Here is a 23,347-nt window from a genome sequence, read left to right on the forward strand (position 1 = left end):
TTAAGGATTACCTATACCCAGGACAACAAGCCACTGACAGACCGGATTTAGTTTCCAAAGTGTTCAAGCTTAAACTGGACGTCTTGCTCGAAGACATCGAAAAGAGAGAGATTTTCGGCCGAGTTGAGGGTTTTTGCATGGTAAGGTTTTTTTCACAGCATAAAACAAGTTTAGGTGTTTTTGATGCAAGTTTGCTAATTTATTTTAGACGATTGAGTGATGAATAGTACTCAAACCGGTGCTGTTGGCGTCGCCCCTAACCCAGGGGCACAGACGGGCGGTTACCGTATACGCCCTATGTTATAAGTAGGGGCGCACTGCCCCTGGCCCTTAACCTGCGCCCGGGCCGGGTTTTATATAAAACCCGCGCTATAGCAGCAACTTACATATTATACAGGAATAAAGCACTTCAGCATACAGACGCTCATTCGTCTTGCCTCATTCTCTCTCTCGCTCTCTGTTTGTATACTTATACATTGCTGCCAGCAGGTGGCCAGCATGCAGGCTTAGTTTCAGCGGCTTAGTCTCTCTCTCTCTCTCTATCTCTCTATTCGCTCTCATGTGCATGCACCGAATGCACTTTCGCATTCATGAATGCATCACTGGACATCTGCTTCACGCTCGCAGCACAGTGCATAGTCAGTCAGTGATAAGAAATCGATTTAGCATTTATTCCCATGCTCTTCACCCTGCAAATGTTTACAATTATTTTTCATTTTTTATCCATTAAAGAGGCGCCTTGTATGTTGCGGTTGCTGTTTTTGCCCTTATCAGAATTTCATATGCTAACACGTGGACTTGTACGATGAGGTGAGTGAGAATGTGCGCGCCAGCGCGCCGTTATGCATGCATTCATTTTCAAAATTGCCACATATGCAGTGCACATCTTCATCATTTTACGAAGAGAAATACTTGCGCATGTTATGCAGCTTTTTGTAAAGATGCCGCAATTAATTACGCAGTTGATTGTCACGGCAGCCGGAATAACAGTTTGTGCTGCCGTTGCATTGCAGCAACCTCTGTTAGCGAATGCCCACGGTCCCGCAGCATACATTGCGTGTCCCCATTTTTGCGTTTGCCGTGAAACATTTTGGAAATGCTCTGACAGCAAAGCAAATCTGTGGCCGTTGGATAATCAGCCATCTGCAATCGTAAAGGGAGTGCAGATGCTGGATATGACCGGATCGGACGTCAACGTTCTCCCCAACTGGCCGCCAACCCACAACTTCCCTGATCTGCAGATGATTTTTCTGTCTCAGACTGTGTTTGACGGCTCTCGCCGCTGTAGAGAGTTGGAGTGTCTGGAGAAGTTGGGACTGCGAATTATCGCCAACCGCTGCCCGGCAGGTAGAAACAGTTAACACGCACCAGCAAAGGCCCTATTATGAATGTGCCAGTCAAAGAATTATATTGAATGCTAGTTTCCTGATAAATATGACATAAATCGAACAAAAATTGTTTTAAAGGATATTTTCAGATTTACGCAGTGGATGCGGATTTCCTCCATGCTGTTCGTGGACTTCCGCTCAACCGCCTTCTCAGCCGCCGGTCTCGACGGTTACTGAGTCTTGGTCAACCACCGCGATTCCACGGGATAGAGACTTGAGCACCCGGGCCATGACTCCATCCGGCGCTGACGCTAGCGGTAAGACCACAGCAGCAACAACACCTTTATCAGCGGCAGCAGATGGCGACACATACAATATTAGTAGCGTGACTGCCGCAGCAGAGGCTGTTGCCAATACTACATCAGTAATAACGGGGCAAAGTACAGCAGCGTTATTATTATTGTTTTCCACTACTGCTACACTGTTGCCGTTGGCGCGGCCGCCGCTCCCGTCCACTGCAGCGGCTATCACTCGCCGGTCCACACGACGATGGACATTGACTACCCCCACTACCGCCGTCACCACCACCACAACAACGGCAAGCGGTGGCAGTAAGCTCGTGAGTGATCTGCCAGTGGTTAAGCAGCCGCCTGACACAGCGACTTCTCATTGGCAACAGTCAACCACAATGCGCAACCTCGTGACGCCCCCTTTCACATCAATTAGATTTTCGAGAAAGATCACACCATCAACAACGTCGTCATCACCTCGCCCGCTCACCACCACCCCCACCACCACCGCCCCTAGCTCAAGCGTTGCCACCACGATAACAACAGCAACGCAAGGGCCTAGTGCAACGGCGAAGGTGTCAACAAGAGCCATCAGTGACGGCTTCAGACCTACGGTTCCGTTGTGGTCACCATTTGCGTTATGGCTTACGACAACGACGCCGACGCCAGTTTTCATTAACGGTAGCACCAGTGCCAGGCTTCCGCTGCACGCGCTGACATTCATACATAATGACAGTAGTGGCGACGGGGGCAGCGGAAATCATGTTCTAACTGATTCTAACGCAACATTGCTGTTGTCATCTGCTGTGGCATCCACCAGCGGCGACTTCAGCAGCAGCGCCACCACCACCACCACTGCAAGCACTACCGTCACCACCACCACTACCACCACCAACAGCACTACTGACACCACCACGTCCAATGCATGTAATACTACCTGTCCACCTTGTATGCTTGTAGGGAGTGAGGTGCAGCGTGGACTGGCCGTAGATCCGTATACTGTAGCAGGCATAACGGTCGGCATCCTATTCCTGATCGGCCTGACGGTGCTGTGTATTGCGTGGAAGCGTGGTTTTCGCGTCGGTCGGACCGTCAACAGTGCCCGCAGCCATGATGGCGGGGCAGCACGGCCGACTGCTCCCCATGGTCGCCGAAACCGCCCCGGTCGAGATGCCGAAGCCGGGCGTGTTCCACCCCACCAGCAGCCACGCACTCCAATTTTTAGCAGAAATCGCTCGTCGGTGTCGCCGTCGCGATCAGAGCATCACTGGTTTTCACCAACAACAACCAGGAGCACGTCAAGGACACGCCATATGCCGACGCCACGTCCCAGTCCATTTGCGTCTCTCTTCGCGGCCCGTCGAGACAGGGACCCTCTGCCACCGCCTCACCCGCATGAGGCCGTAGTCCATCACAACCCCGAGTACAATGGGCTGCCGCGGAACGACGCTGATTACATGCACCACCGCGACCATAGCCAGGACGAAAGGATTCACCAGAACGTGGACCTTGGCGGCAACAACCCAATTCCAGCGGACGGCGGTGAGTTTTTGTGTGTTATCAATATTCGATAAAATAAATATTTTCGCTTTTTAATCATGGCTGCAAAATCGCCATCCTATAAATCTGCTGGATTTTGGCTACGAGAGCAGCAACAGCAACAACCAGCACCACGGCATCAACGACCAAGTTGCCCAACGTGATATTCCACCAGGTAAAGATTTTTAGCAAGCGCGCCTATGACAAACCACGCATTAATCGAGAAGTTTATGGGCTAGCATCGTTGCCGGCGGAAGAGTCGTCGTCGTCCTCTTCGGTTTCCTTTCCGCGACAGCATCGGCAGTTGTTTCGTGTTAGCGAAGAAGGTAACACCCAAACGAACAGTCTGTAAATGTCCAGATAATTTTAATTCCGCTATTTGAAAAATTCTCTGTGTAGGTTATCGTCTGCCGCTGCAAAGTGGTCCCGGTTTCGAACGGGAGATTGAAACCATCGACGAGAATGATGATGAATGGGAAGAAGAAGAAGAAGCAAATGAAGAGGAAGGAGACGATGACGACGACGATGGTGAACAGCACGAAGTCGGCGATGGCGACGGCGACTACGGTAAATGTAAATAATTATAAAAGTTTTTCTTTTTAAAAACACATCACTTGTATAAACAGGACGCGAAGTGTAACCGGTGAGTGGTGACCTGGGCGTTGCACAAGGCGAACAGCAACAACACCCGTATGATTATCCCCTGCCGCAGTCGGAGAGCGAACATCCAGCTGGGCGCCGTGGGCGCGGAGGGCGCAGAGGACGAGGGGGGCGAGGACGCGGCGGTCGTGGTGGAGCGCCCGAGTGGAGCTGAGAAGCCGGAAGTCGCCTGTCCAGACTGGAGTGAAATGGCTTATAGTTTTGGGACGTAAGGAGTTTCTTCTTCTCTCCTGAATTCGTCTTTTGTTATAGAAATGAACAGCTTTTTGTTTTTTGTCGGGTCGAAAATTATTATGAAAATTAAATCCTTTGTTGTAAAATACAAGTCTTAGGAGCGGCGTCGGCTTTATACGCTGTTTTTACTTTAGCCCTAAATGGTAACTATGATTTGTTGGTTGAATTTTTCAATAATAACCAGCAAACGGAAGTCATGGTCAAGTCAGCTTTCCCATTAGTTTTTATTTCCGGTAACAACACGTTAACAGAAGCAGTTCATTGTGCAATCAAGAAACGATGTAAGAAGTCCCGGATGTTCATGCACTATTAATTGGGACGGGTGGGCTGGAACTAGTTCCCATGCGCTTGCTAACAACTACTTCCATCTGACAATTTAGGCATAACAGTCGTAGTTTTCCACGTTTTCGAATAATCAGAGTGCAGCAGCTAGCACAGCGCGGACATTGTACAGAACATTTGAAGTAGTTTTTCAGCACTTGTTGCACATGGCGGACATTGAAGTGGCGATAGATGTCAATATAGGTGTATTTCCGGTAAACATCCGGGACGTATGTAGTTGGCGGTTGTGGCTCTAGTCCTGGGCGCGAGATAACAGTAGCGCGTAGTGATGTTTGAAAATAAACATCGAGAGGTATCAGAGGCTGCTCCATGATGTTTTGAAAGTGGTAAAAGTTAGACAGGCGCGTCAGACATACCAGGCTGTGGTGATGGATAACGATAGGTGTTGGAAGCGGCTGTAAAATATTTTATGTATATATTGTAAAAAGGAAAAATGATGTGATCTACATACCATAAAAACAGTACGACACACCCGAGTACGGTGATGACTAAGAATAGGTGTTGGAAGTGGCTGCAATATGTCTTCTATATATATATATATATATATATATATATATATATATATATTATAAAACGAGAAACGAGGTGATCTACTTACCAGAATAAGCGACAAAGCCAGGTGAGAAGGTACTGGGGATGGTGTTCTGTCGGCGGTGCTAGTGCTGGTGGACATATTTACAGTAAGAGAAATGTTATCCTGCTCAGCGGTATTCTCGTAGCTGCCGCCGGCGCCGTTTTCGGAGAAATGGACAGGCGTGGGTGGAGGAACGGGTATTGTCGGCGGTGTGTTTTCGCGGTAGTCTTCACTATTAGCATTGTTACCAGCGACGTATGGTGGCGGGGGCGAGGCAGGCGGCTGCTGCTGTTCACAGTTATTTTGCCGCTGACGGTTGTCTCGAAGTGGGGCGACTGACGGCAGCTGGCGACGACGGAGTGAAAGAGGCATTGGGCTGGTTTTGTTGCCCGTTTGGCAGAGACGGCAGAGATTGTGGCGGCGGCGGCGGCGTTGCCTCTGGTGACGCGGGGGAGTAACTTGGGGAGGAAGGGGTTAGTAGCAGTGACGACAACGGCGACGACGACGCCGGTGCCGATGGTAGAGCAGGTATTTTGCTCTTGTTGCTATAATTAGTGCATGCGATATTCGGAGGACACTCTAGGATTCCCAGCAGCCGCTTGTAATACTTCTGAAGAATTGTCCAGAGAAGCTGTCGGGCAGCGTCAGATTTTGCAGAGGAAGTTGTTAGTCCACAGCCGATCACGTATATATCCTCGTTGGCAACGACAGCCTGGCAGTTCCAACGGGCGGCCTCTGCGGAAGGGACGCGGCGATATTCCACGTCAAAATTTAAAACAGTGGCAATATTGTCCAACAGTTGTGTAAGGCGTAGGGGACTGAGGTTACTGTCACTGGATGTTTCAGTGTATGCGCCCGTAGCGGTGGCAGCAGCGGGGGTGGCAGAATTCTCCAATAACTTCAGTAAAACGCTGTGATAATTACGCAGCACCAGTGCCAACAACTTCTTTGCACTGTCCTGCTTAGCCGTAGCAAATGATTTCCCGACACCTTCAGCAAAAATCTTTTCAACAATTATGGCCGCGCGATACCTGCAAATAGCCTCTTCGTTTTTCTTCCGGGGAATAGTTTTATAATCTAGGTCAAATGACAAAATTTTGGCGACAAGGCTAAGTATCGTAGTAAAATGACGCCGTACCATTTCAAACGAAAAGCGGCCCAGGCTGATATGCGCTTTTAGTCGGTGGCAACATGCGTTTATAAAAGCCGCGGGTCAGCAGTGGGCGGAGAGGGCGGCGTGGCCTTGGCACATAATAATTTAATTAGGCAGATGTTGTTGTTATTGTTGCACGTGCGGTCCCTCGGGATTAGGCATACGCACACCCCTGCGTCCGCCTTGTATATGGGGGCGGCGTAAATATTGCTTTCGTGTCTATATAAATGCCGTTCAGCTGGATTTCGCGCCCATTTGGACTACTCGCTCAATTTACTGCTGGCTTACTCGCCGCCGCTGCCGCTTGGCAATAACTTGTGCTCGCTTGCCATCTGTTATCCGGACGCCGTCGCCATTTTACTGCTACGCTGCTGCTGCTGCTGCTGCTGCCAGTGCAGTTGGATTACTGTGGAATACTTACACTTGTTCTGCTGGCACTTGTTCTGCAGTTGCATTGTCCGTTTGTTAGCTTGGTAAGTGTTGCGCTGCTGCTGCTGCTGCTGCTGTATAGAAGAGTATGGTGAGAAGAGCAAGTAAGCGGAGGGAGAGCGGTGCAGGCGATGGCCGCGGTATGTCTGTAGTTGCTGTTAGCCGTCGCAAGGTAGCGTTGTTGAAAAAACTTTATACGGATGTAACATCTCCAGCTTACCTTGCGGGAGCTGCAGCGCTGCATCGCTTGGCCAAAGAGAGAGAAAAAGAAATACATGTCAGAATAAATTTGCGTGACGTGAAAGAATTTCTTTCTCAGCAGACGATTCATGCACTTCATAAGCCGGTTCGTTTCAAATTTAAAAAAATAAAAAATTTCTGTGTGGGAATTGATAATGTCTGGCATGCGGATTTGGTGGAACTGCAAAAAATTAAAAGATTCAACGATAAATACAGATTTATTTTGACAATGGTTGACTGCGTCAGCCGTTTTGCTTTTCCGCAACCGCTGACTAGCAAGTCCGGAAGTAACGTTGCAAATGCTGTGGAGAAAATATTTCAGAATCGTCGCCCTGTTGTTCTAGGTAAACTTTCTCTCTTAGTTGCAAATGTTTTGCAGTTTCCTTAACAACATACGTTCTTTTTTATTTTCATGGTTGCTGCTACAGTAACCGATGCAAGGAAAGAATTTCTGAATGAAAAGGCGAAAGAAGTTTATATTAAATACGGTATTCGGCATCAGGTGTCTGCGTCGCGCTTCAAAGCAGCCCTAGCAGAACGCTTCAATCGTACTCTGAAAACGACACTTTTCCGCCATTTTACGTTTACCAAGAGCCCAAACTGGTTTTCATCACTGCAGAATATTGTCAGCAATTATAACAGGAGCGTACACAGTGCCATCAAGATGAAGCCAGCTGAAGTGTCAATTAAGAACCAGTCCCAACTGTTTAAACTAGGACAGGAAAAAAGATTTATCAGGCTGGAGAAGCCCGCGTTTCGGCTAGGCGAGTCCGTGAGAGTGATGCTAAAAAAAGCCCAATTCAGCAAAGGCTATACTCGAACATTTTCTGATGAAGTGTATAAAATTGCTGATATTGTTTACGGACCGGTGATAATGTATCGACTAGAAGATTCTGATGGCCGTCTAGTAAAAGAACGGCAGAATGGGCGGGCGTCGCAGTTGTTCTATGAAGAGGATTTAGCAAGTGCTCGAAGATCATGAACCGACGTGCAACGCGCGTATGTTATTGTTGTTTTCACGGCTGACGGACACTTCATGTTGTTATTTGTTTTTGCAGAAAGCAGAAATGATGGACAACGGGTTTTACGTAACACTGCACAGTGCGGCCGCCCTGGCATATGGAACCCAAATTCTGCACTATACCGCAACCCATTTTGCCAATAAGCTGCAGTTTCCGCTGCTATCATTTAGGGAACAAGAGAAACCCTGGGAAGTAGCTCTTGTTCGTGCTCATTCATCTGCCAAGTTCACTCGAATTCCACTGGAACAACGCCAAATCTCCATCTTTCACGGAAAGTGTGGTGAATCGTTCATCGATGGATTTCTCGCAGAGACGGATTTTGACTTGCCGCCGGCCGAATTTGTAGCCGCGGTTAATAAGGTGGTGGAAGCGATGGTCGTTAGCTGTGGAACCACAACATGGACCGAAGAAAAGCCGCAGATTCAACTCGTGGACGGAAAATTTCAATGGATTAGCAAAAATTATGGCTATCAATTTGTTGACCGCGGCAATTTGTTGTCGGCTGCTCTTGGCCTGACATACGACGAAGCGCTGGGGATATCCCGTCAACATGTAACCACATCCTACGTTCACGATCAGTCATTTCATAAATACGGCGATACACGCTTCATTAGACATCGACTCCCGGTTGACCCGACACGCGGCCGACGTCAGATTGCGCTCTTATTAAATCATGTTATTCCAACAGCATTCGGAGGCAGGCTAGAAAACATCTTGGCGATAGCGACTGCCGAAGATATGAAAAGCGGCTATGAGCCAAAAAATCGAATTTACGTTCCTGTTCACAACTGGTTCAGCAAATCAAATCCGGAGGTTACCCTGAAGTCAGACTGGCAAATGGAGTGGACGGACGAAAGCCTTGGCGAAACAACGATTACACTTCACTATCGAAAATCCCGGCGACAAACACAAATGGATTTCTGAAGATTACTGTGAAGTGTGTATGTGGGCGTGTCGTGAGGTGTGGCCTAAATATTTGGCTGTTTTTATGCGTGCGGGGGTGTTGTTTCGGTAAAAAAATGGATGATATAAAAGAGCAGATGAATGATGCAGAAAGTTTATTCTGGTTGTTGCGTGGGTAGTGCATAACAGTAGTGTTTAGAAACACTACGCGTTTCTCACAGTTGATCATTGTCGCAAGAAAAAACGGCTAAATACAGCAAGAAAAAAAGAAGGCGCAGCAGTCGTCGAGCGGTCATTAAGCGAACGATAGTTCAATCAACAGTGATTGGTAGATATCGAAGGCGAAGACGAGGACGAGGAGGGCAACGACGTCAAAGACGAACAATACGCACAGGTCTTTTTCAGAAAATTACCCGAGGAAAATCGTTGGCCTCTATTGTTTAGAAGTTTTTCTCCAAAAAATGGCATTCATAGCGGCAAAAACACAAGCGACAATAGAGAAGTTTCCGGACGAATTACAACTGTTCGATATACCAGTTAGTCAGTCCACTATTGAAAGTAGCCATACAATGGAATTCCTGCCTCTAAATCAAGTTGTAAACAATTCCGTAGTCATAGAGTTTGTGCTTCCTTCTACGGAATACTATTTGGATTTGTCAGACGTTCAGCTGTTTATACGGTCACAAATTTTGGAAAGAGACAGTAGTAAGCCATTAGGTATAATTAAGCCTCCCACTACAAGTGTAGCAAGCGCCGACGCAGCATCGGCTGCTGCTGCAGCAGCAGCAGCTGCAGCACCTGTCATCAACCGTGCCACTGGTGTCGCTGCTAATGTCGCTGCAGAACAAGGGCAGGGGGGCGGTGTCAATCCCGCCGCCGCAGCAGCAGCAGCAGCAGCTACGCAAACAGATGGTCAACGGCAGCAGCCACTGCAGTCGCAGCCGCACTACACTGCAGATCCGTTGCGCGATCCAGTAATTGCAAACATCGTAAGAAATATGAATCCAGAAGACAGGCGGGAATACATTAAAATGCTCAGCCAGATAGGAATTCGAGATGCGGCACCTGTCAATTTGCTTTTCTATATGATGTTTGAAAGAGTAGAAGTAGAACTGAATGGCACACCGTTTGTGGTCAGCTATGGAAATTATGGATATAAATCATTTTTTAATATTCTCCTAAATTATTCACGCGGAGTTAAGAAAAACCTGTTAAGAAACGTGATGTGGTTTAAAGATAAATTAAGCGATATTTTTCCTGAGGATAGTCTAGATAGCGTAGATTTGCTAAATGCGGAATCAAATCAAGGACTTGCAGAAAGATACCGCGAAACAAAAGAGGGCCGACCCTTCGAAATGATTGGAAGGATAATGCACGAGCTGTTCTACCTTGAACATTATCTACTGCCTGAGGTGTCAATCAGAATTCGCCTGTTTAAACGCAATCCATCATTCTTTCTAATGTCCGATGACCCGATGCCTAATTATTACCTTAACATACTTGACATGCGCCTGCTGGCAAGGTTTGTGAAATTGTCACCAAAGATTCATGACCAGATCCAAAAGAGGCTGTCCACCCAGCCAGCCATATACAAAATCTATTCGGCCACAGACGTCCGTGCTAGAGCTATCATACCCGGCCAACGCCTGTATACCTTTGACAATTTTTTTGGCTCGGAAAAAATTCCTAATCGGATTATTTTTGCCCTTGTTACACATGAGGCGTACTTGGGCAGTTACCGAAAAAATCCGCTCAATTTTCAGCATTTTCAGCTTGAGGAAATAAGTTTGGTTGTCGACAACCAAATTATTACCTACAAAATAGATTTCGCAAACGGCCAGTATGCTCAGTTATATAGCGCCTTGTCATGCCAGTTAGGTAATCGACGGTTTGACTGTTCCTCCGACACATCCTATGACGAACTGAGATACGGCACGGTAATAAATGTTAATATAATGATCAAATTTTTATTCATTCATCATATGCTTTACAGAGTATTTATCCATTTGACCTCACGCCTAATCACAACTTCGATGACATTCCCGTTGAGCGTTTTCTAAACAGATGGCTTCTGCTCTGCTGTTAAGATGTATTATATCATAAATAGCGAACTGTTAAACGACGGATTTTTCTGATGTTTAGCTGCTGCTGCTGCTGTCAGAGATATAAGATCAAGACAAAGGTTAGCGGGTATAGATATTGACTAGAAGACGACGAAAACAATTCACGATAAGAGCCGTAAACTTTTCCTAGATCGTCGACAGCCATTGACGAGGTGTTAGCGGCCGCCGTCGTTTGACTGTGTCTCTTGAGCATGCGACGCAAGCCGTCCATTGGCTTCAATTCTAAATAAAAGGTCACATTGGGTGTAAGGCTTGGCAGAGCGGATTCCACTGCTGTCATCCACTCCATACTATGACCACGCGATAATCCGTAAGCAAAATCAGAGATTAAATAGCGAACCAGTATTATAATTTTCCCATCGGCCAATTCTGCCGATATGGAATCGTTGAGATAGGCACGGCAAACAGTAAGCAGCAGATAATTTTGCGGTAGTTTATAGAGAGAGCTAGAGGCCAGGACGGTTTTAGTCAGTCCAGTGACTGAATCATGGGCTGAAGATGTCGAAGACGGATGGCGATAAACAATTACCTGGTATCCCAGCGCTGTTAAATTATGGGCAAGGCGGTTCGCCTGTTCAGCTTTTCCGGAACAGTTAATCCCTTCAAAAACAACCAGGAAAGGTTTTTGTGGCGTCGGTGGTAATGAGGGAGACTTCGGTAGCATTTTGGCAACTAGTCTTCAAATGGCATGTGTTGAGTCAGTGAGTGAAGGATATATACATACAGCGAAAAAGAGGTGGTGGTGGTGGTGGCAAAATTCGAAAAAACAGCTATTGCAAGCGAGGCCGCTTTGTTTGTGGCTGGATGATGTCACCGCTCCCGCCGCAGCTGCTGCCGCCTCCTCCTTCTGGGCCCACAGTTTGACTGGCAACGTGCTGCTGCTGCTGCTGGTCTTTCAGACGATCGGCGATTCCCAGGATAATTTTGTTGTAGTAAAATCCATAATGGCTGTTCATTCTCAGAAACTCGCGTGCAAAAACCAAGTGCGCAATTCACAGAGCTTTCTGCCGCAGCGACCAAGTCGCCTGAGAAGTTGTTTCTGGATCCGAGAAAGGTTCCCGCAGTTTTTGGAGTGTACGAAAAGATTCTCGCGCGCGGCCACGCATAAAAATGCCATCAGGATCAAGATCCCTGCGACTAGCAAACAAATCGTACGGGATTTTGTCGCTTGCTGGTGGTGGTGGTTGTGGCGGTGGTGGTTGCGGTGGTGGTGGTGTCGGGAGCGGAGCTGGAGGTGACGCTCTGCTGATATCATCGGAGCAAACGCTGCTGCTGCTGCTGCTGGTGAGGCTGCTCATGTTGCCAACAAGTTGGGCTGGGACGGCGGCAGTCGCGGCGGGTGGAAAGTGGTGCTGAGTAGTGCCAGACAGAGAGATTATCTGTTGGCTGATATTTCCCACAGCGCTTTCGGGCGGCAAATAAAGCTGTGCTGGATGCAAAAACGTCACGCCGGGACTCTGGAGCAGAAGATGAGCTAATGCGTGTGGGGGCGGGGTCGATGCTGCCGATGAAGGAGTTGTCACCGATGAAGATGCAAAAGTGCTCACGGACGATGGTGTTGATGCGGCGGTGGAATCTGTGTAGCTGGTGACTGGAGAAGACATTGAGATAAACTGTGACTGAGACGTATGAGGATGCTGATACGCATGCATGGAGTGAAAGTGATGATGCAGTGGCTTTTGCTGCTGCTGTGTGTAATGATGACCCCATGACCCGGAGGCGGCGGCGGCGGTGCTGGCGGCAGTGTTAGCAACAACGACAGGTGCATTAGCGGCATCTGCGGCAGTAAATGCGATGTTTCGTTGTTGTTGCTGCTGCTGAAGCGGTGGAGGAGAGATGTCTTGGAAAAATTCAGCCAGAACGGCCGCGTCATTGTCGTTCTGAAAGTGCTGGTGCTGTTGCGGACGCAAATCTGTAAAACACGACAGCAAGGTGTGTACAATAGTGCACATAAAAACGCAGTGATATACACATTCCCGGTTTTTTATTTGTATAATATAATTCTCTTACTGTTCCTTACCATTTTGACTGGCAAGCAGTCGGGCCATGATTTGATGTGGTAACTGTTGCTGCTGCTGCTGCTGCTGCTGCTGCTGCTGCTGTGAAGTTAATCCAGAAACAAACGGCAGTGAATTTCCCGCTGAGAAACCGTTAGCCAGCGGCTGCGTAGAACTGGCCATACTCAGATCGTAACAATTATTGCACGCCATTAGAATCAATCCGAACCAATTTTGAGCTTGAATAAAAAAGAATAAACAGTCCGAGCGATCAATTGCGAATAAATCAGTTAAACGCGATGACACACACCAGTTTATATACTGACCTCTGGCTCCGCTCTGCTGTCTGGATAAAGGCGGGCGGAGTCTTCGTCCATCACTTCACAAACATACGAGTGCAAGGTCCCTGGGGACGACGACGCTTGCACTCGCGTGACATTGGAACAGCAGTCAGGCGGCACTGTTGTTTCGGTCCCCTATATATATATGTGATGCGTGCATGTCCGCGCGCAAACAGATGCGCACATGCAGAGACCATGAACACCTGCACCACTGATAAGTTAGCCTTAACTGGCGACTCTGAAAGCATTAAATTAGATCATAATAATAACAATAATACTGCTACTACGGAGCCGTTATTAGAAGCCTCGTGGAAGCGACTTGTATTATTTCCAATAGAAATCGATGATGCATGGCAAATGTATAAAAAGTCAGTGGCCTGCTTCTGGACACCTGAAGAGATTAATTTCTCTCATGATGTCCGTCAGTGGCCAACGTTAAGCCAGTTTGAGAAATCTCTACTAGGGAATGTGTTAGCTTTTTTTGCTGCGTCGGACGGAATTATAATGGAGAACCTGGCAGAGAACTTTCTTATTGAAAGCCAGTGTCCTGAAATCCGCGCGTTTTATACCTTCCAAATATTTATGGAAAATATACATAGTGAAACATATTCACTTTTAATTAATACCTATTACCAGGACACGGAAGAACGTTTGCACCTACTGCAAGCAGTGATAAATAATGAAAATGTTATAGAAAAAGCAAACTGGGCAACTCGTTACATCAGAGAAAATAAGGAGCGGCCGTTTTCTGAAAGACTGCTGGCATTCGCATGCGTTGAAATGATTTTTTTTTGCGGCGCTTTCGCCGTTGTATTTTATTTTAAAAACCGCGGCATCCTGCCGGGACTCACGTTTAGCAATGAGCTGATTGCTAGAGACGAATCTCAGCATGTAGAATTTGCATGCTGGCTTTATGGGCAGCTTAACAATAAGTTACCAGACGAAACGGTGTACGCCCTAGTAGACGAGGCAGTGGACATCGAAAGCCGGTTTTGGGACGCTGCATTTGAGCATCCTTTACGTGGACTGAATGCAGCACTGATGAAAACGTACGTTCAGTTTGTGGCTGACGTGTTGCTTAAAATGCTTGACCTCGAACCGCTGTACAACGCGGCAAATCCACTGCCCTACATGGAAAACATTTCCCTGGAAGGCAAAAGTAATTTTTTCGAGCGCCGAGTTTCGGAGTATAAAAAGGCTCACGTCGGAAAAACTCAAAAAGAGCAGAACCAGCAACACCTGTTTCGCACCAATGTTGAATTTTGAATTTTAATAGTTTTCGTTTCTATTGATGGGAATTATTGTTTGTCACTGCTACTACGGAGAATATAAAAAGGCTCACGTCGGTAAAACTCAAAAAGAGCAGAACCAGCAACAGCTGTTTCGCACTAATGTTGAATTTTGAATTTTAATAATTTTCGTTTCTATTGATGGGAATTATTGTTTGTCAAAAATTTTCGATTCAAAGAGAATTTAATAAAATACAAACAAACAAACAAACAAACCAAACACCACAACTCAGCATCATCCGTTTTAACAACATCAACAACAACAGCATTTCACCACAGAAACGGTTGTGCAGCATTGTAACAATGCTTGCGTCCGTGACTCTTTTTCCATAGAAAATTAACAGATCCAATTTCTTCCCAATTACCGATCCATGTGCAGCCAGGATGGGCGCACTGGATCTGGTTCGTAGGGTAAAAACCGTGCTGTATAAGAAATTCAATATCGCTGTCGTCCGGAATTTCCTTGAAGGTTCGAAACCTGCTGTAACCGGTACGGCGCCTGATGCTGTGCCACTCCACGGGGTCCGTGTTAAGCATAGGGTACGGTTTAATATCCTGACATTCCCGCTCCGAATGGGTGATGATGGCGTCAGTTTGCTTCCAGTAGAATTCTTTTTGACAGCGTATGCACTTTACTGTGCCGCGATGATTATATTCCATTATGGCTAATAAATACCGATCATTGATGATTATACTCTTCATGGTCTGGTTCTTTTGGCGCAGCAGGGCGCTTTCATGGTTGTTTAACAATGTAGTAGCCGTTGTTTCGTAGTCGTTGATTTCGTCACTCTCATCAAAAAGCCAATCAAGGTTATCAGGCGCATCGCAATTATAATGTACATGACAGCTGTTGGTGATTGCTCCTTCCATCGTGAATGTTAGAAAATCAGCGTTACTGAGACGCGCGACGCCGACGAGGTGACGAGCACACAAGCAGTGACACGCATATTTGTATTCATTAGGAATTTATATACTGACATGCAGTAAACAGTAGTTGTAGTGGGGCGGGCGCTGGGTGGGCTTTAAGTGTGCATGCAAAATTAGCTCCGCCACGAGGATGTCCGGTGGGCGTTAGATAGGAAGAGCTGATGATTGCCATGACTCAGACAAGGGTATAAAAGCGCGTGCAGCACCGCAGACCAGCTGTTTGTGCACACTCGTGCATTATCGCAGGCTTATTATGCTAGTCGTACTTTTGCCGGCAATTGCTAGAGCAAATTGCATTAGGAGCAAAAGGAAGTACCAAAATCGCGGTTTGATTAGCGTTGCCAACACATTCCTATTCACTTTCTTTGTCTGTCATGACGCCCCCACCACCGCCACTACAAGCAAAGAAAATCAGCAACCGCCGTGTCTCAGAAAAAACAATCACGAAGGCGACCAAAAAACCGCAGCAAATTTCCGAAGCAAAATTAGCCAGGTTGTACGAGAAGCGAAGAACAATTCAAGATGTTTCACAGTTATATCGTCAAACGCGCCACATTTCTTTTTCTTACAAATTGTTTATGCGGCGAACAAAAGAACTGACCGCGACAACGAAGACGACAACGGCGGTGACGACGACGACGACAACAACGAATAACGCTAGAAGAACAACAACAACCACAACAACCACACAACCTTCATCATCCTCGCCAGTGAATAAAGTTATACAGAATCCATCTGAATTTTATAATCTCAAAGCCATTACATCACGCCATAGTAAGAAGTACGGTGTCTGGGCGGGAAATTTTCAAATAAAAATAGCAGAACTGCCCTTGCATGGTGTGGACACGGTGCTACCGGTATTTCTGTCTGTTTTGGAACATATTTTCAAAAAACTTCGTGATTTTGTGCCTAACAAAGAAGATTTAATTAGTATATCGTTGGAGTCATCTCAGCTCTCTCATCCCATCCAGCTTAAATTATCCACCCAGGATCAAGTGAACGCAGAGATGTTTCTGTACTTGATTGCAAATACTCTAACTTCGAAAACGGAATTCTCTTTAGGTTTACCGGTTTACATTAACCTACTACGCGTGCCCCGGCAACCGACAGGGAAAGGTGCAGGTGCAACCGGCGCCAACATCAACACCATCACAACCACCACCACAGAGAGTAGAAGACAAGACCGCCATTTTCGTAACCTTTTGAAAGCGCCTCGAGGCGGCGGAATTGTTAACGTAAAAAACAACGATAGTCTCTGCTTTGGCCGAGCGCTAGCTATTGCCATTGCCCATGCGTCACAACTTCACAAGGTTGACAAGAGGAAGTGGAAAGAACTCTGTGACAGCAGGAAACAGCTACAGAAAGTGGAAGCAATAAAGCTGTACCAGGCAGCAAAAGTACCGCTCGGAGCTGTGTCATACAGTGACTATTCGGCTTTTCAAGCCGTACTTCTTCCAAATTACGCGCTGTACGTACATAAATGCCCTGATGCGGAAACGGGATTGTTATATAACGGCACAAACATCAAGTGTCCAAAAAGCTTGCATCTTCTTTTATCTAACAATCACTATGCGGCAATCACCAAACCGGCGCGATTTTTTGGAAAGAGAAAACAATGCAATTTTTGCGACGGCTATTTTACCAAGCTTCACCGGCACCGATGCCGAAAAGCTTGTTTTAACTGCCAGAGAAAGGATTGCGAATTCGAGAGAGAAATAACTTGTGGGGATTGTCAAAGAAGTTTCAAAAACTCAGAATGCTTCCGCCTACACAAAACACAAAGGTCAACAGCAGCACCAACCACGGACTGTGAACTCCGTCGAAAGTGCGCTGACTGCAGCCTGATCATCTACATGGATAAGGGGCGACATCCGGCCAATCCCGTTCACCAATGCGGCGAATATTATTGCCGCAGCTGCAAGCTTGTTGTTGATCCCTACCATCGTTGTTACGTGCAAGTAAACGAGAGCAAGCCGAAGCCCGAACGCCAGTTTCTTTACTGCGACTTTGAAAGCGATATAAGCAAAGAATATCATATCCCAATCGCTGCCGTAGCCGTTGATGACGCCGGAAAAGCGACGCGATTTTTCGGGAAGAATGCCGGGGAAAAATTCTGCAATTGGCTTTTCCATCCACGGCACCGCAATCACATTGTTGTTTTCCATAACCTTATGGGATATGACGGGAACTTCATTATGCAGCACCTTCACCGTAAACACTTATGGCCGCACGTCATCATGCGAGGTCTGAAGTTTCTTCAGATTAAAGTAACCGCGAATAATATCATCCTACGAGATTCCCTTGCATTTTTGCCTATGAGTTTAGCCGATATGCCGGCTGCATTTGGTTTCAACGCAGCCAAAGGCTGTTTTCCCTTTCTGTTTGCGCGTGAAAAACATTTCAACTATGTAGGACAGATTCCATCAGAGCACTACTACCTGACAAGCCAGATGAAGACCAAGCACTACAAGCAATTTAAGGAATGGTACGACGCGGAAGTTACCGCAGGGAAAATGTGGAATTTTTCTCAGGAGATCCTAAAATATTGTACCAACGATTGTCATGTACTGCGGGAGGCTTGCCAGAGATTCTGCGAAAGTATAAAGGCACTTTGTGGAGGGTATAACCCGCTCGTAGAGTCGGTTTCACTCCCTGGCTACGTAAACCTCGTGTACCGAGCTCGTTTCATGCCGAAAGACAGCATTCAATATTTTACTTATCGCGATCTCCAGACCTACCGCACATACTCCTACGAAAGCATGCAGTGGTTGCATTTTGTCATGCAGAATGAGCACATTGAAATTCAACACGCTCGAAATCATCCGGACGGAGAAAAACGAATAGGCCGCTACAAAGTTGACGGATTTTACGAAGCAGCCAATACGGTTTTCGAGTACCATGGGTGCTATTTTCATGGGTACGTTGTTGATGTTGTTTGTGTTACGTTTGTTCTTGTTAAGCGATAAAACGATAAAACATTTGTATAGATGTCCAAAATGCTACACGGCAGACGCGGTAACAAATGGGAATCAAAATATGGCTCAATTGCTACAGGCAACGAAGCATAAGCAGCGCTACCTGGAAACTCGTGGCTATTCCTATCGCAGTATCTGGAGCTGCGAATGGAAATCCTTGAGGCAAGGGGAGGAGATAAAAAAAGCTTTAAAAAGTTTCTGCCACACCGAACCCATGAATGTGCGTGACGTTCTGTTCGGTGGGCGGACGGAGGCGTTCCGCCTGCTTAACCTGCCGGACACAAGTAGTGGCCGGTACATCTCCTACCTAGACAAGAATTCCCTTTATCCTGCCGTATGCAAGCAGAAGAATACCCTCTTGGGCTGCCTGACCGAATCCTCAGCGATTTCAAGCCCCTTGATCAGTATTTTGGAATCGCTCATGTGAGAGTGCTTCCGCCCAGCAATCTTCCCCTCCCCCTTCTTCCACAACGCATCAGTGGCAAATGCATGTTCGCCCTGTGCTGGCGGTGTGCAGAAGCAAACAATCAAGAAACGTCCTGCACGCACACTGACGAAGAGCGAAGCTTTAACGGTGTTTATACGACACCGGAAGTTAATCTGGCAGTCTCCTTAGGCTACCGTATAATGGCGATTCATGAAGTCTGGCACTACCCGAAGAGGGGAAATCTGTTTGCCGATTACATAAGCACATTTATGGCAGAAAAAGCAGCTGCAAGCGGATTTCCCTCACACTGCCAGTCCGATAGTAAAAACAGGCCTACCTTCAGTCCCTTAAAGACAGAGACAATGTTGTTGTCGACCCGGTGAAGGTGGAATTCAATCCCACACGACGCCTTCTCTCGAAACTCATGCTCAATACATTATGGGGCAGGCTGGCAATCAAGGAAAACAAACTGAGTTTTGAATATGTCAAAAGCGTCAAACGGTTCAATGAATTATTCTACTCTGGAAAATATACAGTTAATTACATTGATGTTGTTAACGAGGATGTTCTGCAGGTGCAAAGCACCAAGTTAAGCGACTTGGACGGAACTGATTTGCGCGCAAATGTAATTGTCGCCGGTTTTGTCACTAGTTACGCGCGTCTGGAGCTATATGCTGGCATGACCTTTGTAGGCATCGAACGCCTATTATATGTTGATACTGATTGTGTAATTGCGGTGGAAGGACCCGGTCTGCCGAGCCTCCCCGTGGGCGAATGCTTAGGAGAGTTTAAATCGGAGATCGATGATGACAGAATCACTCTGTTCGTCTGTGGCGGCCCGAAAATGTACGCATACCGTACCGAGAAAGGCATGTCCGTTTTCAAGGCGAAGGGAATTACAATCAATAAAGGAAACATCGATTTTTTTACACCAGCATTGCTGGGAGAGATGGTCAGAAATCCAGAAGAAATTCAGTATTTTCTCAACCCGTACAAAATTTTTCGTATACGCGGCACCTGGCAGCTGACCACGCGAGAGGAGACAAAAATGGTCCGATTTACATTCGATAAGCGAAGAATATTAAATTCCACTCCGAGTTATGAAACGCTCCCATTCGGATATAAGATATAAAAGAGCAATACCTTTGTTAATCCTCTCTTACAGCCGCAGTTCATTCAGATGGAATGTACGAAACCATACAGAACTTCAATCCGCTCCTTGTTCACCCTTTCAACCTGGTCTGCAGCTGCCAGAGCCAGGGAGGTAAAACCTTTTGGATATGCCGGTTGCTTGAGCTGCGCAAAATTACCCCATTCCCAAAGAAAGTGTACTTTATCTACTCTTATGAATCACCTGTTTTTAAAACCATTAAAAAACATACAAAAAATATTGTTTTTATTAAAAATATTCCTGAAGATATTGCGGAAGAAAGCTTCACTAATAAAAACGACCCTTCTTTGATTATTCTGGACGATCAGATGCAGGAAATAAACAAAAATGTGGTCTCTCTTTTCACAAGAGGAACTCATCACTTGAACCGCTCTGTCATTTTGACAGTGCAAAACGTATTCTTTCAAAATCCACTTATGCGTACAATTTCTTTGAATGCTCATTATCTCGTGCTGTGGAAACAGCCTCGAGACATGATGCAGATGGAAATACTTGCACGGCAAATGTATCCACGGTGCTCGACGCAGTTCATGGAAGCGTATAAAACTGCCACGCTTCGTGATTATGGTTATTTATTTTTGAATTTCAAGTGTTGCACGCCCGACATTTTGCGGGTGCGGGGAAATTTGTTAGGCGAGAGTGTTGATAATTACCAGCGAGTTTATGCGATCACAAATTCTACTATGGACGAATATGCCCTCGTTCCCGTAAAGCATATTGGGAAACAGGGTAATTTAAACGTGAACGCCCGGGCTGTCCGCAGTAACTGTTTGAAGAAAAAGAGGACGAAAAAACCCGAGAAGAAAAAGAACAAGAACAAGAAAAAGCAGAAGAAGAGCGAAAGAAAGAATAAAGTCAGGAACAGGAGCAGTAGCAGCTCAAACTCAAGAAAAAGACAACGTAAAATAAAAAAAGGAGAAAATCGTAGCAATGAACGGATGACTGTAGAGCATGAAGAAATTTTAATTTGAATTTTACACGTTTCTTGTTGTTTGGTATGCTTCTTCTGTGTGTAATAACAAATAAAAATCGCTTTATTACGAAAATGTCAGAAGTCGTTTTTAAGCATCGTTTAATTAATCTTTCATTCATTGATCGTGGCGGCCGCCATCTTTGTTATAGTCATTATCATCATTAGCATCATTATCATCATCGTCGTCATCAATTAACAGAGCACTCTCGTTAACGTTACCATCGTAGTCAATATCATCTTTTTCGACTCTACCACCACCACCACCAACACGAGCACTACCACCACGATCACCACGTACATCACCACCTTTACAAGTGCGCAAAAACTTTTTCGCGGCCGCCTTGGCAAAGCTATTAACGCTTCTCTTTTTACAGCTTCCATTTTCACTTGCGCGGCTTTTTTTCACAGAGGCTTTATTGTTGCTACTACTACGTGAGACAGACGAGGCGGGCTGCAAGGCTATTGGCCGCATAAACGCGTTTGATTTCTCCCACTCACTGACACGAAATGCTAGGGTTTTTAAGGCGGCCAAAAATTCAGGAAGATAGCAGGTGGGAAAATAGAATCCACAGCGAGTGGCAGCATATGAATCATCCTGTGGAATGTGCTTGATCAGGCGGAGATCGATACGCGGCTCGTGTGGTTGGTAGAGGCTTACGCTGAGCATGATGGACGTAGGTTTGTGCTAAAACACAAAAAACAACGACCGGTAAATTCTTGTTTCCATTACAAGCAACATGTGAGGTTTGCCAATATATATAAAAATATATATTAATATGCACAGCTCAAAACTTGAGGCTCATCCAAGATAAAGGTACTGCTCCGGTTGTATTCAACGGGAAACAGAATAATATCGAGTCTTGTAGCTCCTGCCTGAAATGTCGACGGCAAAGCCGTGATATTCAACCGATAAGCAGGCAGTAAGAAATTATTGCCATTCCGTCTAACATAAGCTAGAACTTCTCCGAAAAACCGATTAAAGTCAAAAGCGCCGCGAATGAGTAATGCCCGTGAACTTTTCAGCAAAGGTAGCGTATCGTTAATAAACTGACTTATAAGAAAACCTTTTTCATTCAACACTGTCCCTGTACGGTTAGCTAACGCGCCGATTGCAACCTGACTGCGCGTCAGCATACAAATTGTTGTAACCTGGGAAATTAAAATCAAAAACAGTAAAGCTTTGCCATTATACTGGCGCCGGTAGGTCAAGATGTATTCGTGAAAGGTCATTTCTGAATTCAGTTATAAAAATTCGGTTGGAAAGCACAACTAATGTAATGTGTTTACAGTACGCTTTTATATACCTAGCTGATACTTACAATCAGAATAAAAGGGCTGTTCTTAACAAGTCGAGCATATTCCGTGTCGACGGCATTTTTCTGCGTGTAAATTTCCAAGTTTTTGGATAAATTCCGAGCCATAGCGGTGGTGAAGATGATAAACTGCCAACTGATTCTGCCAACAAACAGATTTAAACTCTGGCTGGCTTTGGCTTTTATGTGCCAATGCCATGACTCATAGAATGGTAGCAGATGGCAATGATATCATCGTCAGTGGATGATCACGCGAGGATGAGAGGAGGCGGTCAGTCAGCAGTCTTTGGCCGCTGCCTACTGAACCTCCCTTTCCCGCCCAGTATATTGTAGGTCAGAATAACAACAAGCTGCAGTGTATGTGTGTGTATGTGCTGTATAAAAGGACGTAGCAGTAGTCATCAGAGAAGTCAGAAAATCACTTATTTCCTGAAAGCAAGATGTCTGCTGCTACACAGTTATATGAGAGCTTTGAAGCCGGTGTTTATACGGAAAGTGATGATGGACTATATCGTTTAATCTGCTCAGACAATTTTCCGGCCCATTCGATAAAGTCACTCGGAAAGCTGGGATTTCGGCCCGTGAATATTAGCGAGGCGTATTTTTGTTTGTTCTGCAAGCGGATAGATGTAACACTGGCTGGCAAAGAAGATCCTCTGGATTATCATCTTCGCTGTACACCCTGGTGCGCTGAGATACGAAAACGCTTCAAAGAACAGGGAAAGCCCGATCCCACCGACAAAGTGGGCCAAATACTGACAGTGGCCTGCCCTCTTGATTTCGCAAATGCGCAACTTTATGAGAGGCTAAGATCTTTTACCAATTGGCCTTCCCAGCTACGGCAAACACCTCTGGATTTGGCCCGGGCGGGATTTGTCTATACGGGTAAAGGGGACGGGGTGGAATGTTTTAATTGCGGTCTGCATGTCAGTCAGTGGACACCGGATGATGTGCCATGGCACGTTCACACACGGGATGCCCCCAGCTGCTTGTATATCACTACCTGCCTTGGCGAAATTGTACGTGACCGTTATAAGGAGCTCTCCTGTCTCACTCTCCGGCCCCGACATCAGCAACCTGTTGGTGATGAGAACGAG

General features: G+C 46.2%; 3 protein-coding genes across 3 annotated transcripts; 2 read left to right on the forward strand and 1 right to left on the reverse strand.

Moving 5' to 3' along the window:
- LOC129587957 (uncharacterized) lies at positions 1-3,192 on the forward strand. Its single transcript, XM_055481936.1, has 5 exons — positions 1-140; positions 733-810; positions 1,014-1,347; positions 1,478-1,645; positions 2,579-3,192. The coding sequence occupies exons 3-5, from the start codon at positions 1,167-1,169 to the stop codon at positions 3,190-3,192; spliced, it is 963 nt and encodes a 320-aa protein (XP_055337911.1). The 5' UTR covers positions 1-140; positions 733-810; positions 1,014-1,166.
- A 4,233-nt stretch (positions 3,193-7,425) lies between these two features.
- Positions 7,426-8,735, forward strand: LOC129587958 (uncharacterized). The gene is made up of 2 exons (XM_055481937.1): positions 7,426-7,788; positions 7,848-8,735. Exons 1-2 carry the CDS (start codon positions 7,768-7,770, stop codon positions 8,733-8,735), a joined length of 909 nt encoding a protein of 302 aa, XP_055337912.1. The 5' UTR covers positions 7,426-7,767.
- Positions 8,736-11,607: 2,872 nt separating this feature from the next.
- LOC129587959 (transcriptional-regulating factor 1-like) lies at positions 11,608-13,017 on the reverse strand. The gene is made up of 3 exons (XM_055481938.1): positions 12,858-13,017; positions 11,993-12,749; positions 11,608-11,794 (listed from the first exon to the last, which is right to left on the reverse strand). The coding sequence occupies exons 1-3, from the start codon at positions 13,015-13,017 to the stop codon at positions 11,608-11,610; spliced, it is 1,104 nt and encodes a 367-aa protein (XP_055337913.1).
- Between the last annotated feature and the right edge of the window lie 10,330 nt (positions 13,018-23,347).

The sequence above is a fragment of the Paramacrobiotus metropolitanus genome, unplaced genomic scaffold (assembly GCF_019649055.1).
Source record: "Paramacrobiotus metropolitanus isolate TYO unplaced genomic scaffold, Prichtersi_v1.0 Parri_scaffold0000027, whole genome shotgun sequence".
NCBI classification, from domain to species: domain Eukaryota; kingdom Metazoa; phylum Tardigrada; class Eutardigrada; order Parachela; family Macrobiotidae; genus Paramacrobiotus; species Paramacrobiotus metropolitanus.